This window comes from Arachis ipaensis, chromosome B06, assembly GCF_000816755.2.
Source record: "Arachis ipaensis cultivar K30076 chromosome B06, Araip1.1, whole genome shotgun sequence".
Lineage (NCBI taxonomy): Eukaryota > Viridiplantae > Streptophyta > Magnoliopsida > Fabales > Fabaceae > Arachis > Arachis ipaensis.
In genome coordinates this window covers 252,726-265,010 of record NC_029790.2, presented here as the reverse complement: position 1 = coordinate 265,010, position 12,285 = coordinate 252,726, and the positions used below count along the sequence as shown (strand labels likewise).

General features: G+C 36.2%; 4 protein-coding genes and 1 pseudogene across 6 annotated transcripts in view; 4 read left to right on the top strand and 1 right to left on the bottom strand.

The window, feature by feature from the left end:
- LOC107645326 (probable cinnamyl alcohol dehydrogenase 6) lies at window positions 74-1,953 on the top strand. The gene is made up of 4 exons (XM_016349330.2): window positions 74-334; window positions 405-746; window positions 1,047-1,489; window positions 1,573-1,953. The coding sequence occupies exons 1-4, from the start codon at window positions 240-242 to the stop codon at window positions 1,773-1,775; spliced, it is 1,083 nt and encodes a 360-aa protein (XP_016204816.1). The 5' UTR covers window positions 74-239; the 3' UTR covers window positions 1,776-1,953.
- LOC107645325 (UPF0496 protein At1g20180) lies at window positions 4,004-6,096 on the top strand. Of its 2 annotated transcripts, none has more exons than XM_016349328.2 (3): window positions 4,004-4,248; window positions 4,359-4,917; window positions 5,180-6,096. In XM_016349328.2, the coding sequence occupies exons 1-3, from the start codon at window positions 4,188-4,190 to the stop codon at window positions 5,754-5,756; spliced, it is 1,197 nt and encodes a 398-aa protein (XP_016204814.1). In that variant the 5' UTR covers window positions 4,004-4,187; the 3' UTR covers window positions 5,757-6,096. The 2 variants fall into 2 exon arrangements, with proteins under 2 accessions (XP_016204814.1, XP_016204815.1); XM_016349329.2 differs by having other exon boundaries at window positions 4,012-4,248; window positions 4,362-4,917.
- On the top strand, window positions 6,301-7,613 carry LOC107646232 (annotated as a pseudogene).
- Window positions 8,837-11,753, top strand: LOC107645328 (50S ribosomal protein L22). Of its 2 annotated transcripts, XM_016349333.2 has the most exons (5): window positions 8,837-8,937; window positions 10,136-10,246; window positions 11,024-11,090; window positions 11,180-11,502; window positions 11,546-11,751. In XM_016349333.2, exons 1-4 carry the CDS (start codon window positions 8,920-8,922, stop codon window positions 11,458-11,460), a joined length of 477 nt encoding a protein of 158 aa, XP_016204819.1. In that variant the 5' UTR covers window positions 8,837-8,919; the 3' UTR covers window positions 11,461-11,502; window positions 11,546-11,751. The 2 variants fall into 2 exon arrangements, with proteins under 2 accessions (XP_016204819.1, XP_016204818.1); XM_016349332.2 differs by having other exon boundaries at window positions 11,180-11,753.
- The window catches only part of LOC107645327 (peroxidase 64), a gene marked incomplete in the record, with an annotated part of 2,277 nt that continues 1,452 nt past the window's right edge, over window positions 11,461-12,285 (bottom strand). Inside the window, 1 exon segment of the mRNA XM_016349331.2 lies at window positions 11,461-12,285. Within this exon segment, the coding sequence (XP_016204817.1) occupies window positions 12,137-12,285 (149 nt within the window).

The window sequence follows — 12,285 nt, the reverse complement described above, 5'->3', positions numbered from 1 at the left end:
TACTAGGAATAAAAGAGGAATAGTATTTTTTTATTTTTAAGATTCATTCACTTATTATTTTATTAGTATTAAATTGAAAATGAGTGGTACTTAATTGAGAAACAAAAATATCAAGGGCATTTCTGGGAAGATATGAGATCTAGTACTACAGTTTTGGTCTATAAATAAATGTGGGAGCAGTGTGGCCAACTACCACATCATCAGTAGAAACAAGTAGATCAGGAATTCATTCTTGGATCATGGCTGAGACCACACCCAATCACACACAAACAGTTTCTGGATGGGCTGCTCATGATTCTTCTGGCAACATAACCCCCTACACTTTCAAAAGAAGGTATATACATATATAATACATACTTTGAATGTATTTGGATTTGTAGCTAATTAGTTAGTTTGTTGTGCAGAGAGAACGGTGTTAATGACGTGAGCATAGAGATCTTGTACTGCGGGATTTGCCACACGGACATTCACTACGTGAAAAATGAATGGGGAATCACAAGGTACCCGGTTGTTCCGGGGCACGAGATCGTTGGGGTGGTAAGCAAGGTGGGGAGGGAAGTGAAGGGATTCAAAGAAGGAGACAGAGTAGGAGTGGGGTGTTTGGCAGCAACATGCTTGGAATGTGAGTATTGCAAGTCCGATCAGGAGAACTACTGCGACAAACTTGAGTTCACTTACAATGGAGTTTTCTGGGATGGTAGCATCACTTATGGTGGCTACTCAAAAATGCTGGTCGCTGATTACAGGTATTACTCCACATGTTCCACGCTTTCTTTCAAAAATATATTATCCTATTGCTGGTTATTATTAAGAAAGAGAAGATGACTTAATTATGGAAAATGTTAGGGGACAATGACTTTGTTGAATAATATGAACAACTACGAATCAAATAAAAATATATTACACCTCCAAATTAACCTTTTAAATTTTAATATTAAAATAATCATCCGTACATTAGTAAAATGAACATCCGATATATTTATTGTTTACATTGTTTAATATTTTCATTGTTTACCTATACTTTTTCATTAATTATTTGTGTTAAGATACGTGGTACATGTGCCGGAGAATCTGCCAATGGACGCAACGGCACCACTGCTGTGTGCTGGAGTGACGGTGTTCAGTCCCTTGAAAGACCACGGTTTGGTTGAATCGCGAGGGAAAAGCATTGGCATTGTGGGCTTGGGTGGTCTTGGACACGTGGCTGTCAAGTTTGCCAAGGCCTTTGGACACCATGTCACTGTCATAAGCACTTCTCCTTCCAAAGAGGTGGAGGCTAAGGAGCGTTTGGGAGCCGACCATTTCATAGTGAGTTCCAACCCCAAGCAAATGCAGGGTGCCAAGAGAAGCCTTGATTTCATTTTGGACACTGTTTCAGCTGAGCACTCTCTTTTGCCCCTTTTGGAATTGCTCAAAGTTAATGGCACTTTGTTTATTGTGGGTGCACCCGATAAGCCATTCCAATTGCCCGCATTTCCATTGATCTTTGGTAACATCAATCAATCTCTCTAATTGCCCTTTCCTTGCTAATAATAATCACATTAAAATTAAATTCAATTAATATGTATACAGGGAAGAGATCAATCAAAGGTGGGATCATAGGAGGAATAAAAGAAACCCAGGAAATGTTGGACGTTTGTGGGAAGCACAACATCACATGTGACATTGAATTAATCACTCCAGACAGAATCAACGAAGCTCTTCAACGTCTTGCTAACAATGATGTCCGCTACCGTTTCGTCATTGACATCGGTGCTGCCACCTCTAATAACTAATATGATACCTTAGCTTCTGCTATTTTTACTCTTCCTTAATTAGCTTGTTTCAGTATTAATTCCATAATTATTCAACAAGTCATAACAATATTGGTTTCGTACCATGAATATATTCATTTTGCTTTGCACTATTTTTATTATATATGTATGCTTTTATAAGATGGGGAAAATTTGATCAGCACACTGTATACTATACTCAGTTATATATATAGGTTCCCTGTATCATTAGATATTTTCGTTTGGAAAAATTAAATATCATTGAGCGCGTCCTAACCCGAAGGTTTGCTTGGCGTGAAGAGTGACCAAACTTAAGGTTGATGGCAAAATTAAAATTATGACTAACCCTGTTTATTTATTTATTTATTTGATATAGCTTTAATCGTTAAATAAGCAACGTCATTGATTGAAGTAGCTAAGAATAATAGAATCCCGTCAAAAATAAATAAATAAATAAATAAAAGAGGTAGCTAGTGCTAAGCTAGCATGTATTTAGATCTTTTTATTCACTACAAGAAAAATCACTTTTAGTGTTCATTTATTTTACTTTTAACGGCAATAAAAATAGCCGCTAATACATTTATCGGCAATTAGACATTAACCGTCTTATGCTTCGCCATTAAAAGGTTTTAGGCCCAGTTTGGGTAACCAACTTAATTAAGTTCTTTTTGATAAAATAACTTAAACAATAAATGACTCTGTTAAAAGTAACTTATAAATAAGTTATTTTGTGTTTGAATTTTTAACTATAAAAGTGCTTATTTTATAGAAATGTGATGAAAAGTAGAAGTATTATGAGAGAAGTCATTTTTTTTAACTTCTTTATAAATTCCTAAATAGCTTCTTAAAAAATTGTAATTTAACTTTAAAAATTGTACCAGACATTAATACTACTACTTTTTATAAGTTAAAAATTAAAAAAAAATTACTTCTAGAGTTTCTCAAAGGACCCTTAGTGACAATTAGTAGGTATTAATGTTAGAGTAAAATTAAAGAATTAGTAGCCATTGTATTATTGCCACTAAAATTTTGTGGCTAAAATACATTTTTTTTTAGTGATTTAAAATATATAATTTGCAATTCAGTATTAAAAGGATCTTTTACCGATGAAATGAAGCCAAGATCCCATTACTACCAACTACCAAGGTCCCATCTCCTTTTACATAGAAGATAGCAAGCAAGCAACCAATCAAAGTTCAATTAAAACATAATAGTATAGTCTTTCCTCAAAATATTATGATCTTCTAATAATTTCATAATACTTAATTAATATACAAAGAACCACTTGTTTGCACACAATATGCATTGCTATCAGCCTATCAATATATAATAAGCTATTTTCTCAACTCGTCAGCTACTCAGCTCGTTATTAGGGTTGGGGGGTCAACCGAGTAACAACTTCCGATCCGTGCCTAATTATGTTTTTGAACTTTCCAATCACATAATCAAGTAGAATTGAATGGTTGGGAATAAACAACAATCCCTAATTAATTGCTTTAATTTGCGTCAAGTATATAGATGGATACATCAGTATGGATTTGTAACCACAAACGTACTTCACGAATTCATGGTCCGGGCTTAATTAAGGAGAATCTTTAACATCAGCTCAAATTGGCAAATAACATTTGTAATCATTAGTAGCCCAACGTGGCTAACAGATATCGATTGAAGGGACGTCCAATTATAGGACCCCACGTTAATATCTTCCCTTAGCGACATGTGTGATCTTCATCAATCATCATCTATCTATATATATATCTATCTTACACACAAACGCGTTCGTTACTAACTAAATATCTGCTGTTAGCCTCTTACGCCTCAATGTAACGATCGCGCTAACAGACAATTTTTCTCTTATCCTATCCCTTCATTCATGGGATGTTAATTGGGGAGCTGAGCATTTTTATTTCTGTTATTAAATTTTACTAGATACAAATAAAATCATTAGACCACACATTATTATACAATTACTAAATAAAAATATATATTCTAAACAAAGACACATGCATAGATATGCATGCAATGGCCGCAAACATTGAAACTTAGGGATAATAGTGTGTAATTGTAATTGCAAAGCAATAGCCAATAGAAAGGATGGAAAAGATATATAATTGAAAAGAGCTTGTAAGAGGAGCAAGTGTAGTCTACGTGTGAGGTACGCTAGCTAACTTGAGAACCAAGTCATGGCATCAATTGCCATTACATTAACCATAAACATTTATTTTGTGGTACTCCTTACTGCCAACTGGATTCTCTTTTCCCTCTTAAACTCTCTCCCCACCTCACAAGATATCTCCCTCTATATATATTCTTTATTTTAGTCTCATGGTTCCTTCATTCATTCACTTAATTAGATAGACAAGATTTGTATATTCACTTCCAAGATTTCATTCTTCCGCTTCAGATGCGCTTGCCATGATGACACACACTTGGTCCCTTTGTTGTCCTACTCCAACGTTAACAAGAACAACGCCCGGTAATCAGAATCAATCATCAATCATCATAACATATAACATCTGCATGCAACAACTCTTCTATTGTATTCTTAAATTTAATCTTCTTTCATCTGATAATAATTGTATAAAGCAGGTAGATCAGAGAAAGAATGTGATGGGCAAGAGAGCTTGTGTGTGAAGGCAAACGTGAATGAAGAATACTTAGAAGCATTTAGAACTAAGTCATACATAGAAATATGCAACAAAGCACAAGGCCAACTTGGGAGAACAATAAGAAGATCACCACTATTGTCTTCAAATAACAATTCTCCATCAACAAATAATTCATCTTCTTCTACCCTTCCATTCTGCAAGCACCTCACAGAGTTCTTGCTTGATCCAAGGCAAGAGAACATAACAAGCATGGCTGAGACCACCAAAGTTCACCATCTCCTTGTGAACTACTTTGAATCCAGCTTAGAAGCCTGCCATTGTTGCGACCAAATCCTCCAAGGGCTCCACTCCATGAGACTCTCTTATGGAAGAATAAAGAGGGTTGTTAAGATAAGCAAAATGGTTCTTGATGAAGACTGCAACAACAATGGAGACCAACAACAACAAATCCAAAAGGATGTTATCTATAGAGAGCTTGCTTCTTTTGCATTGCAGAACAACCCTTTGTCCATTCAATTCCACGACATTCATCAAAGGTACAGTACATATACCTATAAAGTCTAACACAAATTAATTAAGTTTTGATTAAGTGAAGATACAGTCTATGTACTTGAAAACACTTGTAAAGTACTTAATTCATGTATTATGATTTAGAGCCAAGATGTGATATTTGACAAAATCAATATGTATAGTATGTATATGTGTTTTTCACTTAACTAATCCATTAATGCATATTAAATCTCTCGGATGGATTTTGCACTTTTGCTGATTGCTTTAGCATAACCAACTGCACTGCAGGTTCATGGAGCTGTTGCATAGGCTGAGATCAAAGAGAGTGAAGATTCAGAGGAAACTAACATGGAAGAGCATATGCAAGAAGGTGGCAGGGATTGGTCTTGTGACAGCACACAGTGCTATAGTTGTTGCATTATTGGTGCTTTGTTTTCACAGCATTGTGGGGTTGGTGGCTGCACCAGGAATTCTAGGGGGATTTTTTGGTTGGTTGATAAAGAGAATATTCAAAAGGAAGAATAGTAAGAATGGAAGAATTAGGAGAAGTTACTGTGAGAGGCTGTGTGAGCAACTAGATGTGGCAGCAAAAGGGATATATATAGTGATAAATGAGTTGAACACAGTGAGTAGGATGGTGATGAGGCTGCATGATGAGGTGGAGCATAGGAGGGTCATTGCACAAGTGTGTGTCAGGAACTATGGAAAGTCTGAGATACTTAGGCAGGTTCTTAGGGACTTGAATGACAATCAATCAAGCTTTTTGGATCAGTTGGAGGAGCTTGAGAACCATATTTACTTTTGCTTTCTCACCATTAACAGATCAAGGAGCCTCCTTCTCCAAGAAATTACCCAGGATTTATAAACATTCATTCAGATGTTTAGTATTGGTTCCTCTATTATATTATCTGATATCTCGTTATTCTCTATTATAATTTTTTGTAGGCCCTATATATGTGTGACTAAAGGGGAGTCTTTGGTTATGTAAGGTCCTGTTCTGTCTTTTCACAATGTATAGTTCCTCTTCCTTCTCATTGATCCAGCTGGAAGTGATATGAGCGAATTCCTGTAAAAAGTTCAAGTTTCCATCTGCTGATGCGTGAATTTTTGTTGTATACATGAATTCGTGGGCTCTGATTACTAGCTGGCTTAGAAGACCACAGTATTGCACTGATCTCATTATTACAATTGCTATTATCGTTTATCATGTATGAATAAGTTTGAAGAATAAATGAACTCACCTGATAGAACAGAATCATATATAATAAGCAAGGTTCTTTATCAAATATATTGTGTGATTCATAATTTTAAACATTTTACTAATGTACATCAACTTTTAAACTTGTACAGTTTAATCAACATTTAATTAATTAACCTTGATTGGCCGCTCAACTTGTCAATATGTGAAGATGATAATCGAGAAATGTTACAAGCCAATATATACAGGCGTATTTGGATCATGGAGAAATAACACTCCACATTCCACAACAGCCTGGTTTATCGATTTAAGAACAACAAACTAAACAAATATAATCTCAAACTTGTATTAAGCACTATGATTATTGTTTTAACAATATTCACAAGTCAGAATCAAGAACCAAACCTTCATTATGAAAAGCTATAGCAATTATTGTGTCTCCCTCGTGTCTTCAATTTCTTAAGAAAGCATAAGACATACATATTGCTTGATGGATGGGGAAGGGCTCCGAATCTTCCGAAAGCAAGAGAGTGTTTTAGAGAGATGGTTTGTATGGGATGTGATCCGGATATTGTCACATATGGAATAATGGTTGACATTCTTTGCAAAGCCGGAAGAGTTGATGAAGCTGAAGAGGTAGTAAAGGAAATGGATGCTAACAATTGCAACGCAACATCTTTTATTCATAGTGTCCTGGTCCACACATATGGGGTGGAAAATCGGATTGAAGATGCTATCAACACATTCATAGAGATGGAAAGCAGGGGACTCAAGCCAGATGTTGTGGTTTATAATGCATTAATTGGTGCTTTCTGTAAAGCAAACAAATTCAAAAATGTTCATCGAGTTTTGCAAGAGATGGAATCCAATGGTGTTGATCCTAATTCAAGGACCTGCAATGTTATCATAAGCGGTTTGATAAGCCAGGGAGAGACTGACAGAGCTTTTAGGGTCTTCCGCCGGATGGTTAAGTCTTGCGAACCGGATGCAGATACCTATACAATGTTGATAAAAATGTTCTCTGAGAGAAATGAACTAGAGATAGCTATGAAATTTGGAAGTATATGAAGTCAAAACGGTTTGTCCCAAGTTTGCACACTTATTCAGTCCTCATCAATGGGTTGTGCCAAAAGGGAAATGCTATGAAAGCTTGTGTTTTGATGGAAGAGATGATAGAGAATGGAACTCGACCATCAGGTTCAACATTTGTCAAGTTAAGACAATTGCTTATAAAGGAAGGACGAGAGGATGTGCTAAAATTTCTTCATGAGAAAGTTGATCTTGTCAAGGAGCCTTTATTTGATTAGGCTTTAGCTAATCTCACATACTTTACATTGTAGTTAGTCCTATTTCAACTATAGAAAGCAGGTTCAGCAATGTCTTCCTTATTTCAATTAATGTACCTTATAAAGTTATAACTATCATTGCCGATGAATTAGTCAGGGGCTATGCTCAAATATGGAGGCTTGAATATGGTTTGAGATGATAAATATGGCTTAAATAAAGAGGGATAAAAAGGTAAATATGCCTTCTTGATTTTTATTTCCAGCAATATCGTTACTAAGAATACAATTTCTAGGAATGTTTTTGTCATATATGAATTATTCTCAAAGTTTTGAAAATCGAATTAGCCATTAATTTTTAATCAATTTTTCAATAAAAACCAAATTGATTCGGTCAATAACTAATTATTTGATATTTTTTGTAACTGATTTTTTTTGTTTGAAGTAAAATATCAAATATTTTTCTAGCAGCCTCTCTCTTTCCCAGCCAGCCAGCAGCAGCAGCCAACGGCCAGCGCCGCCGTCGCCGACGAACTCTTCTCCTCAGCCAGCGTCGAGCTCCGCCGTCGCGATCCTCTCCTCCTGGATCCCTTCACCTCGCGTCGCCAGGTCTGCTCGGAGCTGCTGTTGGCGTCGCCGCCTCTGTCTTCGTCGTCGTCGGCCACCCTGAAATCGTGTCTCTGTCTTCATCGTCGATCCCTTTCTCTCTTGTGCATCAAGCCTCTGTCTTCGATCCCCTCTGTGCCTGAGCTCACTTCCCCTCTTCCGTCGCCTCTCCTTTCCTCTCTTCAGCCTCTCCTCTCTTCTTTGCGGTGCTTCCACCTCTCGCTCTACCTATCAGGTATCCTCTTTTTCTATTCTTTTTAAAATACCTTTTTCCTTTTTTCTCAATTCAAAAATTCGAATTTTTTCCCATCTTGGATCCATCCCCTTTCGGATTGCCACCGCAGCGACGGGTTTGACCACCGCAGCCCCCACCGCGACGTTGTCATCGCCGAGCTCGCCTTCTCTTTTAAAATAATTCTGTTAATTTTTTGTGGTACTTATTAATTTTGTTGATTGTTAATTGTTGATTTAATTGTCTAATTGTATAGATTCTGACTTCTGAATTTGTTTTCTGAACTTTTGATGCCTTATGTAATTGATAATTTTCTGTTTTGAACTTTTGGTGCTGCATGTATTGTTGGCTTCTTGATGTGATTAGAAATTTTCTCTAAATCTGTTAACAATCAATATTTAGTCATTGGCTGTAACTGTATTTAATCTGTGTAAATTTGTGTTTGTCAATTGTAGTTGTTGCTAATTAGAAATTTTTATTTTTGAAGATAGAACAACTAGATAGTGATCAAGCATTACATATATTAATTTTTAATAATTTTATTTAATATTTATTAAACCGGTTGAACCCCGGTCGGACCATTGAACCAGTTGCCTTACCGGTTCATTGACCGGTCCGGTTCTTGCAACCTTGAACTTCCTTTTTGGGTAGCAAAGAAGCTCAAGACCAGAAGCAGACACCTGTTAAGAAAGAAAGAGTTCAAGCAGTAATGTCAAAAATAAAGCAGGTTTGTTTTTTCCTCTTGTGTAATTCTGTTATCTTGTATTTCTTAAGTAATTGCTCAATTTACATTATGGACATGACACAAATCTTTTGATTTCATTGGTTTTCTTTAATTTATGCTAAAGAGTACTTATCATTCAAATAGTTTAATTCCATTTCATTTTAATAAAAAGCATGTCTATGATTTCTACTTCTGCCTCTGACTCTGTTTTGAAAATGGTACTTCTTCCAAAAGCAACAACAAAGGAACCCCTTTATTAAGACAACCCTATTATGAAGTAGTCTAACAGAAAATGAGAGGACTAAGAGATGCTTCTTACAAGAGAGAAAAAAAAACAATAAATATGATTGAAGCGCAGGTTTCTTGTGTCTAAAAACGTCAGAGAGAAACTCCTATTAAAACATCAATCTTTCATCCTGAAAGGTGCTTTTAACAAAATTATTATGATTTAGACAAGGAAATTGTTCCTGCTTAACAAGGTTCAGTCACTGCCATTGTGCTGACTGTATTCATTTCTACCTCGATTTATCAGTTTTTGTATGTAATATTCTTTATAATCATTATTTCCATTTTATCTTGAAGTAAGATTTTCGAAGATTCCTGAACTTTTGAAATGCCTTATAACCATTGGGCACTTCATGCTTGACGATATGATACACAAATTCAACTCAACTCAAATGCTTGCACTAACTATGAAATGCCTTTCATGCCATTCACAATTATTGTTATATTATTATGGATAATTCAGTTTTAACAGCATAACATTTGGTGCTGCAGTGATTTTGTCAATGCCAAATTGCCAATATATCGTGAATTGCTTATGGATATAATTTTTTTCCCCTGTTAATATGGGTCATTCTGAAGTAACTGCTTAAAATACAATGTTAGCTAGTTCAGACTGCAGCATAGCAATAGTTTGAAAACTGAAAAGTATAACATGATCTGTTTCATCCTGAGCTATTGGTTGAGCATCTCTGAACGTGCCCATAGAGAATACCAGGTCACCAAGTCAAATGGTGCCTCTGCCTACTTTTTGAGAAACTTTCTGTGTTTCTTCAGTCAGCATAATTTTCTGGTCAATGAAAAGCCACCCTTGGATTGAATGCTATGGAAACATGATCATAATTTCTGGGTTTCTGTTTTTCTGTGGTCCAGTTAGCATATATGACTGATTACCTTATTTTTCAACGTGCTTTCTCAGAGTCCTAAGAAGGTCAACTTGGTTGCTGCTTTGGTTCGTGGTATGCTGGTTAAAGATGCATTGCTGCAATTGCAAGTGACAGTAAAGCGAGCTTCAAGAACTGTATATCAGGTAATAAGTGGTATTACATTGTATTTTCATTTCTGTGTGTAGACAAAACTAAGAGTATTCAATTGCTTTTTCTAGAGCACCATACAGCATCAAGGCTAGGCTGTTGATTTATCTGTCCTCATTGGTTTCTAACCAAGAGTTCGTATTTACTTAGAACAAGTTCAGCTGTTGGTGTAGTTGGTCATTAAGCCTTGTATCTTAGCAATATATCTGCAACTCTCTAAAGTCACAGATTCATTCATTCACAAAATAGACCATAAAGATCAACTTCTTTCTTACCTTCAGATACTTTCAATGTTGTTGTGCTTTCTCTCTAGCTACCTTATGTCCTTCTCTATCATTTTCTACATTCTTTTGGCTTTCTGGATTGTTCAATTTTTTCTCCTCCACTTCGGTCCACAATTTCAAGGGCCTTATTGTTGTTGTTGTTGAGTTGTTTCCGTGTGGCCTCAAGGTCACAGGTTCAAGCCGTGGAATTGGCTACTTATGTAATTATCAGGTTAGGCTGCCTACATTACGCCCTTTTGGTGCGGCCTTTCTAGGATCCTGCATTAACACGAGATGCTTGTCTACAGAGCTGCCTTTATTATTATTATTATTATTATGCACTGCACTTGTAGTTTGTTTCCTACATATATTTCAGCTCCCAAAATTTCATCACTTCTTCCCCTTAATATTACCATTATCTAATTCTATGGGATTGTTCCTCCTTTTCCATGATCTGTGCTGGGAATTGCAGAATTGGAAACTTATGTTTTAAAGTTATAAGCACTGCAGGGTATTACTCAAGCCCAAGGAAATGCCGTAAATAATCATGGATTGGATGCAGAGCGCCTCATTGTTGGTAACGCTTCAAATTTTGCAATTGTGTAACTTAATTTGTTTAGCCACTTTGTTTAAATCCGTGCTGATGCTGTTTCATATTTCTTGCAGCCGAAGCGTTTGTTGGAAAAGGATTATTCCGGAAGAAAGTTTCTTACCATTCCAAAGGAAGAGCCGGCATCAAAGTCAAACCGGAATGCAGGCTAACAGTTGTAGTAAGAGAAATAACCGCTGAAGAAGAGGCGAAGATTGCGAGGTTGAAGGTTCACAATTTCCGCAAGCTCACGAAGCGTGAGAAACGGCTTGTGCCGCATCAGCTTATTGTGTCCAATCCTGTTTGGGGCCGCAAAAACAAATCTAGCGATCGAAACTCGAGTGCCACTGCTGCATGAGCTTCTTAAATATTTCAGAGTTTCAAAATAGTTGTTTAATGGTTGTGGCATATTCTTGTTATCCATCTTCATGTGATAGAAATAGTTGTTAAGAAATATCCTGGCTAGTTTCACATCGAGAGTAACTCCAAATGTTAGGATATGTATGGAGAAATTTGTGTACCCCTTAATTCTAAGGTGGTTACTCCAATGAAGACATTGTGAACTGTTAGATAGTTTAAAGAATAGGTGTCTTCAAATGAACTCGCCTGATAGAACAGAATCATATAATAAGCAAGGTTCTTTATCAAATATATTGTGTGATTCATAATTTTGAACATTTTACTAATGTACATTAACTTTTAAACTTCAACATTTAATTAACCTTGATTGGCCGCTCAACTTCTCAATATGTGAAGATGATAATGGAGAAATGTTACAAGCCAATATATACAGGCGTATTTGGATCATGGAGAAATAACACTCCACATTCCACAACAGCCCGGTTTATCGATTTAAGAACAACAAAACTAAACAAATATAATCTCGAACAGCTTAAGCACTATGATTATTGTTTTAACAATATTCACAAGTCAGAATCAAGAACCAAACCTTCATTATGAAAAGCTATAGCAATTATTGTGTCTCCCTCGTGTCTTCAATTTCTTAAGAAACCATAAGACATACAAATACAGGATCATCTAACGTGTTTACAATGGAGCCTGATTTCTTGTCCAGCACCGGTGATGCTGCTCATTTTGATCATGGACTTGACGAATGCGTGTTCAAAGTCCTTTTTGGCATTAGCAAACTTTGAAACCAAGGATTTGGTTTTGGGGTGAGTGA